Source organism: Perca flavescens, chromosome 11 (assembly GCF_004354835.1).
Source record: "Perca flavescens isolate YP-PL-M2 chromosome 11, PFLA_1.0, whole genome shotgun sequence".
Lineage (NCBI taxonomy): Eukaryota > Metazoa > Chordata > Actinopteri > Perciformes > Percidae > Perca > Perca flavescens.
In genome coordinates, this window is record NC_041341.1 from 21,662,767 (window position 1) to 21,684,793 (window position 22,027).

Sequence of the window (22,027 nt, forward strand, 5' to 3'; positions counted from 1 at the left end):
TTGTCCAAATGATTTTTCCACACATCCTTACTGTATAAAAATACATCACAATTAAAAGCAATTAAGCTGGGGGTGACCTCTTGCTCACCCAGTGGAGCGTGCGCCCCACGTTGGCTGAGTCCTGCAGCGGTGCGGGTTCGAATCCGACCTGCAGCCCTTTGCTGCGTGTCATCCCCCATCTCTCTCCCCCTTTAGTGTCTATCCACTTTGAAATCAAGGTAAAAAGCCCCAAAAAATAAGCTGTGCATGTTTTGTGTTCCTCAATAAACACCCAACATGTTTTAGTTTGATTCTATGAATTGTCATAGTGAACTTTATAAAATATAACTGCTCACTTCATGTGCAACTAATGTGGAGAGAATATTGGACAGGTTTATTAAAGGTAAAGCTTTGTTATCTGTATGTGATTAAAATTAACATAATCAGTTTTTGTTTCATGACACTGAGAGACAGTATATTGAACACATAGGTGCCTGTATTTGTCAGTATTTATTTGTCAGGGTCGAGGTCATGTTTGATTTTAACACCTAAAGTAGCCGCTTTTACCACCCATATTGCTTCTTTTTTTTTCAACAAAGTCAAACATTCAGTGGACTGAGACGGCTAATGGGTTGAGAGTAACAGAGGATATGCTGAGGTTTCAGTGACGCGGGAGTCACGGGAGAGAATGCTCCTGAGCTCCACTATATAAGACTGAGCAGATCAAGAGGGGACCATGAAACGGCTTCAGAGAGAAGAAGGGCACCAATCAGCACACTTTACAATCCTTCTCTTGGACGCTCGACAGAAAGGAGCACAGGTGAGCTTTTTTGCTTTTTTTGAAATACAAATTTGACACCATTATTGATTGAAATCAGACTTCTTACTGCCATTCATGTGATTAAATCCTCATATGCTTTATTGAAATATTCTTGCATTGTCTTTTACTCCTGATCTTTCAGAAGCTCAAACTATGAAAAGCGCTCACTCTTTGGCTGGAGTCCTGCTCCTCATCATGATCCAAAGCAGCTGGCAGATGCCTGACCAGGACACAGACCAAAACCCCATGTAAGATCAGCTCTCAGCTTTGTCTCATTCACATTGACCTAAAAACCTCCCTTAGCAAAGATCAGGATTAGAAAGGTCTCACTATGGGAGTATTTGGGGACACCATCCTGAGCTGCAAAAAAATAAATAAAAAAATGGAGCAAATCTTTTGAACATAATTTAATGGCTGTTTTTGGTTGAGAGGTTCTCCAGTTGGCGAAACATTTATGAAGTAAGTCAGGCAAAGAATATGTGCTGGCAGACTGCTTTGACAGCTCTGTGTGTTGCACTCAGAGAATCATCTGTTAATATTAGAGGAAAAAGATATCCAGTGCAAAAAGACCAAATGTCATTCATCATTATGTCAATTGTAATTCTTAATGAGAAAACCCATAGGGCAAGTTAAGTTTTTAATTTGCATTTTAGGGGAGTTATGTGAGATAATGTCTTTTATATTTCATGTATTATAATGCCTTCCTTGTAGTGTTATTTATACTGTACATATTGCCATTTTAATATTTATCTGTTTTAGTTATGTTGTGTCTCCTGTAGCACATGCTGATGCAAAGCTCTATTTACTTGAATACTTACTTTACTTGAATCTTTTGAACATTTATTTTTACAAGCAATGATCACAGCATCATCGAGATCCAAATTTGCAGAAATAATTACTTATTCCAAAATGTATGAGTAGTTATTGGCGGATGAGAATGATGCAGCAGGTTTACAGAGTTGTGTCGCGAGGACTCCAGCAAGTAGAACGTCCCTATGGGGACCAAACAAGAGAGAGAAAGGACAGAGATATAAAGGCAGGGAGGTGAGGACATGAGAAATGGTAAGCATTTACAGACATATGACAGGAAGGGGAGTGTTTGAGATGAGAGTGCGTTAGCTTAAGCTTTATTATCCCCATCATTTCTAGTTTATTGGCGGAAAACTCCATGATGGCCGAACCCATTGAGCTCCCAAACATGAAGAGACATTCAGAGGGAACATTTTCCAACGACTACAGCAAATATCTGGAGACGAGAAGAGCACAAGACTTTGTCCAGTGGCTAAAGAACTCAAAAAGGAACGGGTGAGTGTGCCCTTTTATTACTGTATCACTTCAACTTGGTATCATAGTATAAATTATATCATATAATTATATATAGGTCAAATCTGTAATATATTGAGAAAACCACATGTATGGCTTTAATTGTAGAATTAATACTGTAGATTGCTGTATGCCTGGTATTGGAGACAGACAACACAATTACATATACAGTTATTGTGACTGTATCATCTAAATGTGTCTGCCTACAGGAGCCTATTTAGACGCCATGCAGATGGCACCTACACCAGTGACGTGAGCTCCTACCTGCAGGACCTGGCAGCCAAGGAGTTTGTGTCCTGGCTGAAGACTGGCCGAGGCAGAAGAGAGTAAATTCAACCAACAGCTCCCTAAATAATGCAACTATTCACACTGACCCTGTGCTATTATATGTTTCACAATCTGTACTTGTCTTTTTCTTGGTCATGCTATTAAATTCCGCTCATAAGATGCCCTGTCAGCCTTCAGTGGTTGAAGGAAATGTTTTCAAAATGGGAAAAAAAAGTTACAGTATGTTTGAAGTGTGTCTCAATCATAAATGCTATGTGACTTTTTTATCAAGCATTCACATCCTGATTCATTTTTCACATTTTGACATTTTTCATTTTTCTTCTCACATAACATTTGTAAGAATATGTTACAATCACATTATTGATCTGAATTGCAATTTTGATTATTACATCTGTAGATAGTCTCAATACCTTTTCTTATTATTCAGATAAAAGTCATATTTAGTTTTCAATAAAGAAATGTGTACAATCTACGAGTTCCCTCTTTAAAAAATGTAATCCATTTTGAAATATTGGTTTGACAAGGATCACTCTTGGCAAGGACCTACATCTCAGTGTGTATGTGTCCGTCTACACCTCAGAGAATACAAGATGGGGTTTTAGTCGCAGGATCCACATGGTTATGTCCATGAAGAATATAATTTTAAAACTTTCATTAATAGTCTTTTCACAGAGAACATTTTCTTTACAGACTTCATTGTTAAGACAAAATTTGACAGCATGCACCAACCATGCTCTATTAATCCTTCTGTTTATGGAGGCAGAACAAAAATCAATAAACACATCACTCACTAGGGACACATCTGCTGTGGGATGTCTACAACGTAACAAATGATGTGTGTCACCTGTCACGTGTTCACTGAGGAAGGATCTCCCAGTGATGCTCTGACAGCACACCTAGGAGGGTTATGCTAACTGTAAGAACATGAAATCACTCAGACTCGTTGGGAACAATGATTGGGTCGACACTCTTGAGTTCCTCCTGGCGCTGAGACAAAACAGGAATTCACATGAGCCAGAAGCTTGACATGCTTTGGGATGTGCCACCTCTCTAAGCTGTCATCCGTAGCACATCAAACCATCTGTTGATTGCAAGAACCTCTGCCCACTTCAGTCTATTTGTAGGCCAAATCCCTGAAGGTTGGACATTTATGCTTAGCATCAATGATATTGGATGTTTCTATCATGGTATCCCCCATGCAGGTATTACGTCAATGCAGTGTGTGATCAATCATGTGCACCTACCTAATCATTTGACAGTTATGTCTGATATGTGATCTGAGCCAAATGAATGCTTTTAGGGATACAATGAAAAGTTATTTATTTGTGGTTACAGATCGAGCAATGTTAAACATATTTCTGTAACTCTCTAACAAGGTTACAAAAACTTGCTTAACTAATGCATAACTAGAGTGGTAATGATGTAATGCATGCATTACTGCATCAGGATTTATCATTAATTTCTGTTGTTCTGTTGTTATTCGCACTGTATTTTGCATTATAATATATTATTATTTGCAACCAGCTTTCCATTGTTGCTGTGCACACACCTTTAGGATTAAATCTGTGACAATGACAAGACAGAGAGGTCATAGAAATTTATTAAATTAGAATAACAGTGACAACATATGCATAATCAAATTTCTTTTTCTTAAGTTTTTTTTTAAATAAGCCCATACCTAGTTCTTTTCAAACACTATCATTACAGCTTTATTTGGCCCTCAGATGTATAACAGAATTGGGTTAAATGATAAAACTTTTAAATTCATGATTCACTGAATTTTATACAAACATTAAAACAAATGAGATTATGCAAATTTACATTTACAACATAAGCAATACATTGACACCAGGAGGCAAAATACTGTAAGTCTATGTTTGAATAAAATGTTATTTATTCATTCTATTTCACAAAATAAATATAGATGAATAATTGATCAAAGAAAGAGACAATTGACATTCTGGTAGAAAGTGCTATTGCATTGGGTTATTAATATATTGCCCTTTATCAATCACTTTAAAGCACTCATACCCATTGAAAATGGTCCCATCCCATAAACACATTTTTATTTATATTACATATATTTTGCAGGCTTTTCATGTTAAAGGAATGTGTACACATTTATGTATGGATATGGTTATGGTCAAGAATGACCTTAGGCTTTTAAAATATTACCTAGATCTTCATATTTAATTTCACATAAGATTCAATGCCTATAGAGAACTTAAATATATATAATAATCATAGGGAATAAGTATATAAATGGATAAAGAATCCAATATGTAAATATAATATTTCAAAATACAAAGTATATATTTAACAAAATAAATAAAAATTGATCCAATAACAAAAAATTGAAAACTGTCTCTTAGCAAGACGAGACATTTTACATTTTCTTAGGTAACATTCAGTGTAGCAATATAGGATCTAGATTTAGAAAGTACAATTCTACACAACACGAGAAAATAGTACTACACTACACTAGTTCATGAAGAGGCAGAATATTTGTGACACATCAGATAACAGTTATTCACTTACAGTACACACAGATTTACAAGACTAAACATGAACATTGATTAACTGCAGCATACAATACAGATTTGTTTGCGAGCACACAGAAGGGACGGTGACAGACTCACAACGCTGTCCTCCATCTTCTTCATCTTACATTTCTCATCATGGACACCAGTGTTGTGAAACACTGTGAGCGTTGTAGATGACTGTGAGAATCAATAAAGAAAAGACAGATGTATAATTAGTAGATATATACTAAGCATATATTGTGTTTTAAAGAAGATCTGTTACTGGCAGTGGTGGAACATGTACTCAAGATTCTTTACCTAAAGGTCCAATATTGTAAAACGTGAGATTTCCATGTATTTATAAAGCAAGTGGAAGGGCTATAAAAACCCTGTGAAAGTGTCAAAATGTTCAATCCACAGAGAAATGCACACAGCCCATATTCAGAAACGGTGCCTTTAGGGTGCCAGAGGAAGAATACGATTCAGACAGACAGTATGAGCACTTGAACATTAAAGCATGTAAACATGTAGAAACCTGAAAAGTCCCCTTTTAGTAAAAGTACTAACATCAGAGTGTAAAAATACTCCATTACATGTAATATTCCTGCATTCAAAATTATACTTGAGTAAAAGTAAATAAGTAATATCTGCAAAATGTACTTAAAGTGTCAAAAGTAAAATAACTCATTATACAGAATTGCCCTATCCAGAGCGTTATATTATTATGTACTGAATATATTGTACAAATGATTAGATCAGATCTTATGAATGAAAACTCTAAATCTGAAAAGTATAATAACTACAGCTGTAAAAGGAGGTGCTGATAGGCAGATGTTTTTACCTTTCAACAGAGCCAGGCTAGCTGTTGCCCCATTTCCAGTCTTTTTGCTAAGCTAAGCTAACTGGCTGTTGGCCGTAGCTTCATATTAACAGTACAGATTTAAGAGTGTTATCAATCTTCTCTCCTAACTCTCGACGACAACGTCAATAGACATATTTCCCAAAATGCCTAACTGTTCCTTAAATCTAAACGATAGTTAATCTACAGTTTGTTGGACCTTTTCGGTGCAAAACATTTTGTTAGAGGTGCCTGACTTATATAAATACTCTCATAACGCTTTAGAAATATTGCTCTAAATTAGAACAGCCACAGATATGTGATAATGTATTTTTAATCTCTGTCAACACAAAACTAACTATAAATTATGAATAAGTATACTATATATTCAACCATGCAAAAAGTCTTACCATAATGTTTGGAGTTGAGATGTTTTGATTATTTTTCAAATGTCTTAGCTGTTCGCAATCCAAGTATTTCCAAAAGAACCTTTTGACATTTCATCTGTGATATTGATGATGGGTATTTCTCTGTGAAAAGAGGTGACAATGTACTTGCTTGTCTTTATGCAACAGATTAAAATGTACTGTACATGGAATGGCATTCACAAAAAAAATGGTGTGTAAATTACTTGTAAGTAAAATAGAACTTACTTGCACCCTTCTAATGGCACTTGCACTACTCCCTCATCTTCTGCCAATATACTCTGTTCCTCCTCCTGAAGGTTGTATAAAATACAGCTTAAATGCATGTAAATATTTATCAAGTTACTGTAAATGAAATTGACATGCATGTTGTAATAAAACTGTACATAGTTATTTGTTTATGATAGCAACAGCACCTCTTGAGCATCCTCAAGCTTCTTCTTCTTGCTCTCTGGCATGAGGTCATCCAGCCAGCTCAACTCCCTCTTGGTGAAGAAGCAGTCCATTAGCTTCCTGATAAACACCAGAGCCAACACCTGCAGAATTGAAACACAGAAACCTCTGAGTCCACAGTAAACACATAGATTGCTACCTATGTTATGGTCCTGCTGATGCTATAATTGGAATGTTTACGCACCATCATGGGAAAGACAATGGCAGCCTTGGAGGTCTTGATGACCCAGAGCATAATCAAACAGCTGAGCTGGATGATGGTGAAGAGGTGCACTTTCCTCAGTGGTACATGTCGTAGATAGATAAAGTCTGGCTGGTGCTTAGCTGGCATGCCAAACAGTTTCAGACGGTCAAAGAACTGGAGAGGAGAAATGATAAAACAATTCTTGAACCTCATTATTTTTTTAGCCAACTGGGGGGCAGTTGAAACAAGTTGTGACACAACAATGATATATCATCCCCTTTAAAGCTGATATGGCAAATATGTTGGCAAAAAGTTGCTTATTTACACCTCCAGCAGATACAGCGCAACATTATCATTAATTAGAGTCCACCTGCCCAATGTAAGTCCAATATTTACTCCTTAGATCTGGTTTTGGTCTCTACCAACTCCTGAGTGAAATATCTGGCTCCCTAGTCGAGCTGTGTCCGTCTGCTGTTTGGTGCTGAGTGGGTTTTCAGAAAACAGCTGCCTGTAGCGGCCTAAAATGACTGTATGAGAGTGATGACAGTGAACCAAAACAGTAAAGTCACAGGCCTGACGGCTAAACAATTAGCTGAAACTCGTTATAAAGGGGAGCTGCAGATTCAGGTGATTATTCTCCGTAGTTTCCTCACTGCTAGCGACCACATTCACATTGTTTGCACATTGTCAGTTGATACATGATGTTATCATAAAATAGAATTACCACTATGCAGTTTAAGTTGCAATTAACTGTCTGTCCAGACTCATATAAAATAATATCTCTCACTCGACCATCCCACAGTCTTTTTTAGCAGTTTTGTCTTAAGTATGTAACTAAGGGATAAATACATCTAGTTCTAAAAAACAAATCTGTAGTGAAGACTTGTGTAATAAAAGGTATTAAGTGTATTTCTTGGTGAAATGAAATTATCACTATATTGACTGGATTGATAGAGAGCTTCGTCAAATGGTGCAACGACAATATCCTGAAGCTTAGCATCAGTGAAATATGATCACAATCCCCCCTTCTTTTATGACTTATGGCGTTGAATAATGGACATAAAAGTATTTCTGCGGAACATTATGATATCACAGTGGTAGTTGACCTTTGACCTTTTAGATATGAAATGTCATCACTTCATCATTTTATCCTAATCGACATTTATATATATATATATGTTTTTTTTCATTTAATCATTTTCAGCCTTTATTTTGATAGGACAGCAGAAGACATGAAAGGGGGAATGACATGCAGCAACGTTGAGGAGTAAACCTCTATATATGGGCGCCCACTCTACCAACTGAGCTATTCGGGCGCCCATTTATGTGAAATTTTGTCATATTAATTCTTAAACGTGTTTTATGAGGTCACAGTGACCTTGTCTTTTGACCACCAAAATCTAATCAGTTCATCATTAAGTTTGTGCCAAATTTAAAGAAATTCCCTCCAGGCGTTCCTGAGATATCGCGTTCACAAGAATGTTACGGACAACTTGGAAACCTAATGGCTGTTGCTGGCGCGGAGGCATTCAAATACTGATTAGAGCCACTTTAAGTTATCTCATCTATCTTAACTATTTGAAAGGTGTTACAACAACCACAGGTACATATTACATGCACATGTAATGTAAAATGTTACTAAAACCCACAGAGAATACAGCTCTGCAGCAATTTTATGATCTTTAAGGTCTTCATTTTGGCAGCCTTTTTTAACAAAACAGCTCTTAGAAACCAACAATGCATTGCCTCCTCAGCATCAAACAGCAGACAGACACACATTGTTACTGACTAGCTGGGGGACAATCCAACATATATCAAGCTAAAAGTTGCTCTGTGTGTGCCGGATATGTAAGTACAACAAGCTGGATCCCCTTGAAAAAAAAAGCAAAGGACTCCTGAGCAATAAAGATCTTTATTCCAAAAAGTGTTAGTCTAAAAATAGTTTTCAAAACCAATAATAGAAAGTACTTTTAAGTGAAGAAAATAAGAAATAAACTGTGCAATTAAAGAACAGCCAGGTGTTCTCTAAATGTTGGGAACACACTAGAGGCCAATTAACACATTTTATCTGGGCAGCCAGACAATATAGAGGCGATCCCCAATCATGGCTCGCTGAGAATTAACTGTCTACACAGATTATCCGGTAGGAGCGTCTACAAATTAAAATGTAACCACACTGGCCAACTATCTGTCAAATCTTAGCCATGCAGATAATCTCAAAACATTTTCATATTTACAACCAAAATTCTGCACAGGTCTGTCACAGGAAGTGTGTGCTAATCACATTAGAAACTAAACAAATAAAAGCTGATAAAACATATTTGTTGTTATGTGCGAGATGCTATTAACTTAAAACATAGAGTTAGATTTGGTCCACTAAAACCATATCAAATGTCATGTAAGGCAAGGTTTGATCATTGTGTTTCCTCATCTAGTGATACATTATAATGTGAGATAAAAAGATGCATTAAATAGATTAAAATTCAAATTATTTTACCTGAATGCCTCTGAGAGAAGATGCTCCCATGTAAAGGAATACTCCATACAACACAGGCATAGGAATAAACTGAGAAACAATAAAAGGGTTGTGTCAGTAACACAATTATATATGCCAGGAACTGCTTTATTTTAGCAGGAATACACACTTTCAATCACACTAGAAACATACAAGAATAACTGCACATGGATGAAAATGCCCAAATAATAAAAAGACAGTGCCTGACCTTCAGCACAGATGTCATGAAGACAGAGCAGCCCATGAGGGTGAAGATCATGAGGCCGGTAAAGCGTTGCTCTCTGATGCCGAGGAACTTGGGCACTTCCCCAGGAGCCGAGCACTCCGACTCCAGCTTCAGGCTGTTGACGTGGCTGATGGAGAGGACGGTGGCTGCCACGAACCAGGGCAAGCCCATCAAAGAGCACACACCGAGCATCACCCCCACTATGAACAGATCCAGGTGGTACCCACAGCCTTTCTGAAGTTGAAGTTGAGCAAATTTTGAAGCACCTTCAGACATCCTGAATTCAAATCAGCATGTCTCCAAGATGCTATACAGTACAGTAAATAATCTTAGTATTGCAGTCCGCAACCAGGGTTCAGAGCTGGGACGGTAAAGTACCTTGAGTTTGTGTTCCTTCCTGTTGATGATGACAGCTGTGATCTGCTGGTCCATGAAGATGAGGATGGTACAAAGCAAAGCTGGGACCACTGTAATGACTGTGGTCCACCAGGGGTTAGGCCCCAGCGGGTTGATGAACCAACCTCGATCATCTCTGGTTGGCTGATAAAAATAAATTAAAACGTTTTTGTTGTTGGTTAGACATAATTAGTAGCTTGTTGAAAAATGATGTTACTCAGCAATTTCTTGATAAAATCTTCTTTTGCGGACTACCTCACCTTAAACACACTGGGAACCTGTAGTTTTGGAGAGGGGATACCTAATGCATAGTCGATTAATACCATGGCAAGGATGGTAAGGAAAACAGAAAAGTCACTGATGATGGATCTCACCTGATAGAAAGGAAAACATATAAAAATGATTCAGTTTCATCTATTTTACCCAAAGTAAATGCAAACAAAAGGGCTACAGGAAATGGAGCTCCTCATTTTTCAGATGTCCTTGTTTCTATTATGCAGTACCTATATTTGACCACTAGAGTGTACCACTGCACTAATCCACTATGCAGCTGTGGTAGCTTTGTCTTCATGCTTGGATCATAATGCACTCTCATGTAATGATAATGTGTGAAGAATAGTACCTTTGTGGGAAAGTAATTGCTGAACTTGAACTCCTTGAGGAAGGCGGACATGAGGACGGTGGAAAAGAAGAGAATGACACACCAGAAGAGGACATCAGGGACGTAGGGTCCATGAGGACCGCAGGCGCTGCCCACAAACTCCCCGCGCTTTTCAATACAGTCCTGCAACAAGAGATAGAGCAGGCCAGAGCTACTCATACTCATTATATAATGAGCAATACACAAGAATCAGCAGACTCTAGGTTACAACAAATATGTTTTATTATGAGCATCAATGTCCACAGAAAACTTAACTGAGTACAAACAAAATGTGCTTTTATAGTGATTTGCAATGAGTAATCCACTATAATCCAGCCCACATGCCCTTAATCTCCTCTGTTCAGTTTCCTACATCTGGGAGGGCACATGCCACTTTAAGGTGGAAAACCTAAATGCACAGTTCTCCTTTCAGTCTGTCTTTGTGTAAGTCAATAATTCCTGCCCCGGTGTGAGTATAAAACCCCCACAACCGACCGATTTGTTTTTTGTTTTTTATTCTTTACTTTTTTCCTACTTTTTTCTTTAAAAAAACCAAGTCGTCGGAGGTAGTACCTTGGTCTCCAGTGCTTCCCAGTAGATTTCTGAGGCAGTGACGTTGGTAGTCTCCCAATACTTCAGGGTGCCATTGGTGGGGTCAGCAGGCTCAACGCATGAACATCTGTGGAGGAACATGAACATCTGGGTGACTGAATAATCCCTCATCTGTCAGGGATTTACAGTACCTCCAAGAATTGTATTTAGTACAGGATATTGTGAGAGAAGAAGTGTTCACATACGAGTACATGGTGAGTTTGTCCAGGTTGTTGTTCTTGTTAAAGGGATAGTGGTCTCCCAGGTGGATAAGTTTCTCCAAGGCCTCATAGATGAAGATGATGCAGATGAGTGAGGCAAAGGCTTCCTCTGTAAAACGTGTGATGTAACAAACAAGCGAACTGGCATCCGTAGCCACCAGCACGATACAGAGGAAAGCTGTCCACAGACCAATACAGGTTCTCAGAGACAGATAGGACAAGCCATACTCCCTATGTGGAGATTAAAGAGGAAAAGTCACAGTGGGATAGATTTGAGATTAAACCACATTATATATTGATTATTTACTGTCTGTAATGTGGTGGATTGGAGGAAGTCATTATCACAGTGAAATTAAATGGTCTTTTGTCCATACAATCAGAACACTTAATGGTCTATAGGGAGGCCAGATGTTTGCCAGATGGTTCATTCATGTCCACAGAAGTTATCACATAGCAAGCCGATAAAATTTAGACAATGTAATCACAAATTATGCAATGTATAGATTATATGAATAATAGATTCAAATGAGATGATTTATGTGTACAGTCACATGAAAAGAAAACATACTTGCAGAATTTGAACAATATTTTTTCAAATACAAGCACTGGCCCCGTGCTGCCCAGGATGGTCAGGGGCTGCCCTGCAAACAGGGAATAGGCTATTCCAGTCAGTGAGGCTCCAAACAGCGACTCAATTGCACTCTGGGGAATGGAAAGGACAGAGAGATTATTGATGGATAGTTACCTTAAAAATCTTCACCATATTGAACTACAACTGTCGTCTGGTTTAATGTACGGAAAGGCTAGCAGCAGTGGCCAGCAGTGTACAGCTAGTCTTGGCAGAACACTGTGAACATTTAGAGGAAAGGGTATGTGATTTACTATGCGTCCTTCTGTTGCCTCGCCCAATAGTCCTCCAAAGGTGATGACAGGGGACATGCAGGCACAGTAGAGGAATAGGAAAGAGGCCACACACTGTAAACTGAAAGCATCAGTGTAGTCGGACAGGTAGTGCGGTGCCTTGCGCTTGATGTCTAGAAAGAGACCACCAAACCACCTGCAAACATAAAAAGGATATTTGTCACATGTGAAATGTATATTTTAAAAAGGCTTCTGTAACAGATATCCTGATTTTTTAAACAGCAATATGAATAAATGTTCACTTTATTCTTAAAAAAATGTGATAAAATAATTATTTTTCTCTTTTTTCCTTTACTTGCTTTCCCTCCATTGCCGTCTTCCCAACGTGTGGCTTAGTGTGATTGGCCCCTACCATAGAAAAGTGTAGCTGCAAATAGAAATCTCCAGGCAGGATGTTTCTATGGAAACCACGTTATGACTACAACCACAGTACAGACCAAGTTTACCCAGAAATAGTCAATCAGCATTACGGTGTACAGTTAGTAGAAAAGTGATAATCTTTTCAGTTTACTGGCTTGATTTTGTTCTATGAAAGTTCTGTGTACATTTTAGACAGCATATAATAAGGAAAGACTGATGTCAAATTACCCCAAGAACAATGTATTATCTCAAATAATACGTATTTTATATTTTAATTTACATACAATTATTCAACATGCCAAGCATTATGTAGTGCACTATGTCAGCATTATTACACGTTCAATTAGATACAGTACATTCTTTTTCTCTAAGCACTGATTTTTTCATAACCCAATTGAAAAAGCAGGCTTTTAAAATCCCTTATCGTATTTAACTGCAGGCACAGTTACAAAACCTAACAAAATAAATGATGTGTTGCATGAAGCTGTCCAATTGTAGAGAGATTATCTGCAACAACGTAGTGAGCAAATGAGTGGGCTGCATGTTGTACTGCCACAGCACTGCATTTCCAGAGTTTAGTATGAGGCACTTATTTATTTAAAATAATATTTATTCACCTCTGTAAAGAACACTTCTTGCTATTCTACTGGTGATCAGAATTCATTTCACAAACACTGCCCGTTCTTTCCCTTTGTGATTCCACACCTTCCAGTTCGCTGCAGTTCTGGACCCCCGTGACCACCTTCCTCCTCTTCCTCTTCACCCTCTACTAATCCGTTAGGTAAAATGTTACTTTTCTTCCTCTTCTCCTGTTTAACAAACAATCCACAGCAAGTTGGGTTCTTTTTCAAGTACAAAATCTTAACAAATGAAATCTGAAAGAGAAAACCAGCTAAACAATTCCTACAAACCTGAGAAGGTACATTTTTTGGTGGCTCTATCCGTATGGATGGGTCCCACTCTCCTGGAGGCAGGACTGTCACTTGATCAAGAAATTCATCAATTCCAGCGATCAGATCATTGCGGTCTTTCGCTTTATAGGCAACATCATGGAAAACCTAGAGACAGAAAGTTAGGGAAGGTTAATTAAGGCTACACTCCTGACTCAAACCTTGACTCAATGCAGTGCAAGCAGGACTGCCCATGAGGGGGTAAAAAGAGGAATGCTTTCGGGGGCTCAGCCGCTAGGTGGGGGGACATGGAGGCCTGCAATAATAATAAAGCTTTATTGCAGACCCAGGTCCATATAACACATAATACAGTATACATAGTATAAAAAGTATAAAAAAGAGATACAAAAATACATAATAATTACATATTAGCCTATAGCAATATAACAATAATACATAAAAATTGCATATTAACCTATAGGATATACAGAATATTGCACCAATGCTGTCTTAACCTAGAAGTGTATCTATAACAACTTTTCACAGGGTTGACTAGAGCTTCAGTTATGTGGTTCTCTGACTTGAAACTAAACATCAGTTGTCTTAAAAGTGCCTCACAGGTTGGCACTCTAGTGGACACAAACAAATGGCTGGCACTATGCCACCTAGGGACACGGAGCAGCAGCCTCATTGCATCATTGTATGCTACCTTGAGCCTCTGCATACTCTTTTTCTTATAATTAGACCACAATTGAGCAGTATATAGCGGTGTGATGTAGGTTCTAAACAGAGAACACTTCACAGAGTCAGAGCACATGGAAAACTTCCTTATAAGCATGTTAGCTTGAGAGTAAATTTTACAGCGCTGACGATAGAGGTCTTTGTCATCCGTCCAGTCATCAGATATGACATGACCTAGGTATTTAATTTCCTCACACAAAGCAAGAGGACTATCTGACAGATAAAAGGTTGGAAAAGTTGATTTCCTGTCCTCGTCGTTTCTAACTATCATTATGTGACTTTTCTTAGCATTATACTTTATGTCATAATCAAGGCCATACTGAGAACACACCTTCAGCATCTGCTGCAGCCCAGCACTATATGGACAGAGCAGGACCAGATCGTCCGCATACATTAAAAATCATCATGTTCATCCTAAATAAAAGCAATGAAAATCAAATTTTATTTTGAACCAACATATATATTTACTATTACTTATTAAAACAAAAGTGAACATTGCATGTATTGTTGCTTTAATAAAGTGTAGCCTGTTTCTCAATGAAAACCCCCTCTCCTGGAAATGGTATGAGTCTTTTTTGTGCGCCACCAAAAAACCCAGGCAGCTGATTTGGAAAAACGAATGCTCCCTCTGAAAAGGATATATTGTACAGTGATCATCAACACCCATGGAGTTGCTAAACAGGATTTATGACATGAAGCTTAAGCACATTTATGATGACATTTGCATTGCACTGGGGTTATTTAGCACTATACCAGTAACTGTGGCAGGAGGGGGGAGAGATTATTCAGTAAACTGAAAATAATAAAGAATAACTTGCACTCCACAGTGAGCCAGGAGAGGCTTAATAACCTGGCAACACTTGCCATTGAGTATGAAATGCAACAGATGGACATTAAAGACATTATAAAATACTTTGCATCCTAGACAACAAGTAAGATTACTGCATAAGAGGCAAAGATGAAGCCATAAGGTAAGAAATTGTATTTTCTACTAGGAAATGTTTGCCAACCTTAACTGTTATCGAACAGACAGACACATTCACACTTGTATCTTTGGACTTACTTAACCCCATGGGCAGAACATACTACACACACTTAGGACCTGCTCACTATGAAACAACAGTGTTAATCACTGACTCACAATTCTCCACTATTAAAATATCCAGTATCATCAAATCTACTAATTCCACAGAGTGTATAACAAAGTTGGACTTTGTCAAAACCCATCTTTTCCTTCTTAGTGATGATGGATGGCAGCCTAAATCCCAGACAAAAAGGAGGACATGAGGGCTGACTAATCGCCAAAAGCTTTTGATAAAAGCTCTGAGCTGTGTTTCATGCTGAGAAATGTTCCACCACTTCAGGAATTTGTTCCGTTCTGCTGGACTGTGAATTTATGCAAAGTGCCTGCAGAATATTTCAGTGTGACATCTGGTTGACATTCAAAACAATCCACACTCTTCAAAACATTAATGAATAAATAAACCCTGCAGGATGCTAACATGGTAATGAGGTGTTCTTTAGTCAATTCTTACCTCATCTGTCATGAGTGTTGCAATGGACCTTCCAATCTCATGATACTGAAGCGCTCTACCCAATGGCCCTAAAAGAATAAACAGAAACCTAAAGGCAAAAACACACATATATAAATATATATAGATGTGTATATATATATATATATATATATATATATATATATATATATATATATATATATATTTTTTTTTTTTTTTTTTTTTTTTAATACATTAACAAATTCAATCTCAATCAGAACCAACTAAGTCTAACTAACTAAATCTACTAAATGTCAAACAGGGTTCAGCTGAGTAAATAAATATATGTTTGGCTTATTGAACTGGTTAGTTAAATCAGCCCACAACAACCTTGTGGCGATGGGGACTTCAGCCAGCCCACTGAGCATGACTGCCGGTGAAAGACGGACAAATGCCACCACCGGCTTGTTCAGAAATTCCAGCTCTCCCACTAACACGTTACACGCCTCGGCCCCTGCCGGGATCTTCTTCATGAAATGGAGGTCTTTCTGAAAGAGGAAGTATAGTGTTTAGAATATCATATAAAAGGCCTTTATACCTTTTCCGGTGGTTAGCTAAGTGGTAAAAAAGGTCATTAATGCATTCTATAAATAAGTCATAAATTACGTTTACCCTCACATTAAGCCCCAAATGATATGGTTTTGACTGGATTTTGGAGTCTAAATACAGTCCAGCTGTCCAAGCTATGTGCAGGATGTGAGTCACAGATGTGTTACAATAAAATATTACCAAAGATTATTGAAAATAGATGTTAGTTTGACCTGTTGCATAATATTTTATAGGGATGGCAGTATCTTTCATTTCCTAGAAGTACGATGCCTAAAAGGGTTAAAAAGCTGACCCCGACTATGAAATTGATCCTCTTACAGTAGCTATATATGCTTTACATTCATTTAGGAAGTGGAACTGCATTGTACCGAAGATTTTGGAATGTTAAAAGTGTCGCTTTTTCAGCAATAACTATGTGGAGTTGACAAGTGTTGTCTGAAGAGTTGTTTGTTTCTTCATAGAGTTGATGTAGCCCCAGTGCGGCTGTTGAGAACCATCCAAAAGAATATTTGGGATGTATTGATGAGCCATGTCTTCCATAAACACTGTTATGGTGCTGATTTTTGAAGTCCCACAGTTAATAGTGTTTATTTTGCTGTGTGCATCAAGTAAATAATAATATGCAGAATAATATGCAGCTGCTGAAAAGGGGGGATTTTGATTGCAGCATTGTTCATAAATATATGATAAGGTGCAATATGGATGATTAGGTACATTCAATTCAACAGTTCTAAAAAACAAACTCCATATAAGCAGAGCACATTTCATTAATGTTTAGGAGAACAGGACAAAGCACATGAAACAACAATATTGGACATCGGACAAGGACAAAAGATTAAACTCCTATACATTATGCAAAAGGTACCATTTGCTTTGTGTGGTTGTCTAGTGGCTGTAATACTTAGCATGGTTATAATCCTAATCCTTTACTAGATGACCTTTCCATTTAAAATACCAACAAGGACCTCCTGCTCTATGTTCGAAACACACAATTAAAATATAATATTTGCTAAATATTAGGTCTGGGCGATAGGGAGAAAATCAGATATCCTGATATTTTTGACCAAATACCTCGATATCGATATTGCGGCGATATTCTAGGGTTGACAGTTGGGGCTTTCATGTACGTAATATCTTCACACTTAGATTTTAGATAATCTTCAGTAATGTGGACATAATGTCTATGTTGGGAAAAGGCAAATAATGGAACAGCTAGAACAGTCTGGTAAGTTCAGAAAAGTATATCAGTTTACTGTAATGCAGCCTGTAAAACCAGGAAAAGACAACACTTATGTCATAGCACGATATTACGATGTCCAAAATCTAAGACGATATCTAGTCTCATATCACGATATCAATATAATATCAATATATTGCCCAGCCCTACCAAATATGATTATTTAGTAAGAATTACATTTGGGTTACTGTTACAGAACTATACAGTATCCTGACAGTTCAACAATACAATACCCACTCTGACAAAAGTGCAACCAAAAATCGTACTTTACGAATTAACTAGTAACTATGGCTGTCAAATGTATCTCTCTGACATGTGAAGTAGAAGTCTAAAGTAGAATGAAATGGAAATACTTAAGAAAAGTTTTCGCACATTATGCCCATAATTTGAGAAACACAGTACTGTAAATGTCTTTCTGAAAGAGGAAGTATAGTGTTTAGAATATCATATAAAAGGCCTTTACACCTTTTCCGGTGGTTAGCTTAGTAGTCATTAATGCATTCTATAAATAAGTCATAAATTACGTTTACCCTCACATTAAGCCCCAAATGATATGGTTTGACTGGATTGTGGAGTCTAAATACAGTCCAGCTGTCCAGGCTATGTGCAGGATGTGAGTCACAGATGTGTAACAATAAAATATTACCAAAGATTATTAAAATATAGATGTTAGTTTGACCTGTTGCATAATATTTTATAGGGATGGCAGTATCTTTCATTTCCTAGAAGTACGATGCCTAAAAGGGTTAAAAAGCTGACCCCGACTATGAAATTGATCCTCTTACAGTAGCTATATATGCTTTACATTCATTTAGGAAGTGGAACTGCATTGTACCGAAGATTTTGGAATGTTAAAAGTGTCGCTTTTTCAGCAATAACTATGTGGAGTTGACAAGTGTTGTCTGAAGAGTTGTTTGTTTCTTCATAGAGTTGATGTAGCCCCAGTGCGGCTGTTGAGAACCATCCAAAAGAATATTTGGGATGTATTGATGAGCCATGTCTTCCATAAACACTGTTATGGTGCTGATTTTTGAAGTCCCACAGTTAATAGTGTTTATTTTGCTGTGTGCATCAAGTAAATAATAATATGCAGAATAATATGCAGCTGCTGAAAAGGGGGGATTTTGATTGCAGCTGTGTTCATAAATATATGATAAGGTGCAATATGGATGATTAGGTACATTCAATTCAACAGTTCTAAAAAACATACTCCATATAAGCAGAGCAAATTTCATTAATGTTTAGGAGAACAGGACAAAGCACATGAAACAGTTATTAACAATATTGGACATCGGACAAGGACAAAAGATTAAACTCCTATACATTATGCAAAAGGTACCATTTGCTTTTGTGTGGTTGTCTAGTGGCTTTTGATTTTGATTTGATTTTATTTGATTTATTTAATTGTAAGAGAGTGCCTTACACATGATAAAAGGACATCAACTACAATCGAGGATAAAAACACAATAAAGTCCAAGACTTATTTCCATTGTGGTCCTCAATTGGCTGTAATACTTAGCATGGTTATAATCCTAATCCTTAACTAGATGACTTTTCCATTTAAAATACCAACAAGGACCTCCTGCTCTATGTTCGAAACACACAATTAATATATAATATTCACCAAATATGATTATTTAGTAAGAATTACATTTGGGTTACTGTTACAGATACAAAACTATACATTATCCTGACAGTTCAACAATACAATACCCACCCTGACAAAAGTGCAACCAGTCCCTTCTGACATTAAAGTGCTCATATTATGATCACTTTCAGGTTTATAATTGTATTTAGAGGTTATATCAGGATTGGTTTACATTGTTTAATTTTCAAAAAACACCATATTGTTGTTGTACTGCACATTGCTGCAGCTCCTCTTTTCACCCTGTGTGTTGAGCTCTCTGTTTTAGCTAGCAGAGTATGAGCGCGTGCCATGCTAGCAGCTAGGCGAGCATTATAATGTGTGTTACAAAGTGACGCATGTTCATCACGGAAGTAAGGCTGGACTACATTAGAGCTGTTTGGAGCAGTTTGTGAACAGAGTTTTCTGTTCGAGATGGTAAGTCCCTTTGGGGTGGCCTTTGGGCTTTTTCACTTTGTAAAACTATTATAAGCACAAAAAACAGATATAACACAATAAAGGAAAGGTAAAAAGCCAAAAAGCATAATATGAGCACTGCACAATCCATAAGTAAAAGTATCAATACATATAAGGATACTTAATTACAAGTAAAATACCAGCATTCACAATGTTACCTAAGAAAATTATTTTATTAATCCTATAAGCAAATGATACTTAAAGTATCAACATATCTCATTGTGCAGAAAAAATGGCCCCTGTGACAATTATATATTATAATACTGTATTATTATTGCTGATGCATTAATGTGTAAGGCAGCATTGTATTGTGTTGCAGGTGGTAGAGGTGGAGCTAATTCTTATAACTTTATATATTGTTAGGTATTATATTATTATATATCTATAACAATGTATAATATTTTATAAGATGATGATAGGTTTTGCATATAAAATCTTACTTTACAAATTAACTAGTAACTATGGCTGTCAAATGTATCTCTCTGACATGTGAAGTAGAAGTCTAAAGTAGAATGAAATGGAAATACTTAAGAAATGTTATGCCCATAACTTGAGAAACACAGTACTGTATATACTACAGGGCATCTGCACAGTGTGTGTGCTATACCTTGCTGAAGTCCACAGAACTGTTCTCTTTACTGACGTCCCCTTTCCCGTCTGTTCCCGCTAACTGGGACTGGGATGCCGTCATCTGACCTGGATAATCCAGAAAGGAGAATTATGAATAAATTCCAAAATGTCTCAACATTTCAGCAACTGATGATTTCACTAAATATTATGAAATTGACCAATTATACAGAATATCTCTAGAATATTTCTGTGTGAGGATCACACACAGATCCCAGAGGACAACATCTACCGGTGCTATTGTGGATAAATCCACAAAGATTTCATTACTGTTGTTGTCTCAAAAAACCCAGGCTCATGTTAACATGATTACTGCCAAGCTGCCTGGCAGGTCTGGCCTAATTTCTGTATTCATTACACATCAGGGTAAACAATTAACACTAATTATAGTGTTTAATACACTCAGAAACATGGCGTGGAGCTTATCAGAGATTGTTGCTTTGAAATAAGCTTGAAAATGCCACACCAGTGAAAATAAAATTACTCATGATGTCCTACCAAGATGTCTAGTAAACTAGAAAATTATTTAAGAAACAGTTTGGTTTGTTTTGCGTAACTAATTTTGTCATGTGGAATTCTGGCAAATCTGAAGCTTAAAAACGTAGTTGGCAATGATATAGGCATGTAATGCTTCCAACTACAAGCATGTCCTGAACTAAATTTAACCCAGAATTCAACAAAATATTTATTGTGCTGTGAAGATCAACCGCCAACAACTTTGCATATTTATAGAATGTACTTTTGCACATTGCTTCTTATCTCCTTTTTAACTCAACCACTTCAACCCAACAAAAACAACCTATTTTAAGTTGCCAGTATGAACATGATTCATGAGAATATTCCCCTCTGCAATATGTTTTTTTTAAGTATAAGCTGGTAAAGGGGCAAGGGCATATCGTATAATCCAGCACCTGTTGACTTCAGTGGGGCTGTGGCAGGTGGGTGGGCAGATGGTGGGTGGTGAATAGAATCAAGAATGAAGAGAAGATGGAACATGCGCAAGTTAAGACCATATGCATATAAGACACACATATTGCACATTTACAAAGCATCTACATTTAAACACTACTGACCAAGGACCTCAGGAAGAATAGCTCAGGAGCTAATGAGGATCCTAAATAAACAAACATACAAACAAACCACATTTATTGAAGAATCCAGTAAAGCAGTGGTCCCCAACCTTTTTGTATTTGCGACCCCTTTAAAACAAAGTTATTTCTACTTTGGACCCCTTCTCACAGTTTGCATACAGTATTTCAACATGTTCAACCAAAGACTGATTCTTCTTTCTCAAAATGCTTCATTTAAATATTTTTTTTCTCACCATTCTTGTCCAGGTGGAGCTCTGATGTCCGTCGACCCATGTCAGCAAGGGAGCGTACAATCGGCAGGCGATTAGCCAGCTTCTTTTGGTTTTGGTGATGGTGCTGCTTCAGCAGTGTTTCACGCACTCTCTTTCTGAGCTCATCTCCCAGTGGTGAGTATAACTCCTGGTGGTCCAAGACCATGTCTAAGGTAGACAATGGCAAGCTATTTGGATACATGTTTCAAGGTTCTATTTGAGTGCAACTTAAATTCAGTGCATCAATCTATTCCTAGATTTCCCAGTGCATCGTTAAGAAAAAGG

General features: G+C 37.4%; 2 protein-coding genes across 2 annotated transcripts in view; one reads left to right on the forward strand and one right to left on the reverse strand.

Moving 5' to 3' along the window:
• Positions 1-952: 952 nt before the first annotated feature.
• On the forward strand, positions 953-2,452 carry gcgb (glucagon b). The gene is made up of 3 exons (XM_028591938.1): positions 953-1,047; positions 1,949-2,104; positions 2,332-2,452. The coding sequence occupies exons 1-3, from the start codon at positions 953-955 to the stop codon at positions 2,450-2,452; spliced, it is 372 nt and encodes a 123-aa protein (XP_028447739.1).
• Positions 2,453-5,011: 2,559 nt separating this feature from the next.
• The window catches only part of slc4a10b (solute carrier family 4 member 10b), a 30,886-nt gene continuing 13,870 nt past the window's right edge, over positions 5,012-22,027 (reverse strand). The window contains exons 7-26 of the mRNA XM_028590534.1: positions 21,725-21,910; positions 20,381-20,469; positions 16,217-16,374; positions 15,869-15,956; positions 13,614-13,760; positions 13,408-13,511; positions 12,304-12,478; positions 11,990-12,123; positions 11,407-11,652; positions 11,183-11,288; positions 10,592-10,753; positions 10,230-10,343; positions 9,952-10,113; positions 9,556-9,807; positions 9,330-9,398; positions 6,833-7,006; positions 6,612-6,731; positions 6,424-6,488; positions 6,181-6,300; positions 5,012-5,130 (exon numbers count right to left, since the gene is read on the reverse strand). Coding sequence (XP_028446335.1) covers positions 6,225-6,300; positions 6,424-6,488; positions 6,612-6,731; positions 6,833-7,006; positions 9,330-9,398; positions 9,556-9,807; positions 9,952-10,113; positions 10,230-10,343; positions 10,592-10,753; positions 11,183-11,288; positions 11,407-11,652; positions 11,990-12,123; positions 12,304-12,478; positions 13,408-13,511; positions 13,614-13,760; positions 15,869-15,956; positions 16,217-16,374; positions 20,381-20,469; positions 21,725-21,910 — 2,627 coding nt within the window. The 3' untranslated portion in view covers positions 5,012-5,130; positions 6,181-6,224. The remainder of the gene's footprint in view (positions 5,131-6,180; positions 6,301-6,423; positions 6,489-6,611; positions 6,732-6,832; positions 7,007-9,329; positions 9,399-9,555; positions 9,808-9,951; positions 10,114-10,229; positions 10,344-10,591; positions 10,754-11,182; positions 11,289-11,406; positions 11,653-11,989; positions 12,124-12,303; positions 12,479-13,407; positions 13,512-13,613; positions 13,761-15,868; positions 15,957-16,216; positions 16,375-20,380; positions 20,470-21,724; positions 21,911-22,027) is intronic.

What these genes read in the sequence shown, in the direction of transcription:
- gcgb (XM_028591938.1), top strand. Translation starts at nt 953, where the DNA reads ATGAAAAGCGCTCACTCTTTGGCTGGAGTCCTGCTCCTCATCATGATC. An exon ending in GACACAGACCAAAACCCCAT is followed by an intron (nt 1,048 to 1,948) that starts GTAAGATCAGCT and finishes CATCATTTCTAG; the next exon opens with TTTATTGGCGGAAAACTCCA. An exon ending in AAGAACTCAAAAAGGAACGG is followed by an intron (nt 2,105 to 2,331) that starts GTGAGTGTGCCC and finishes GTCTGCCTACAG; the next exon opens with GAGCCTATTTAGACGCCATG.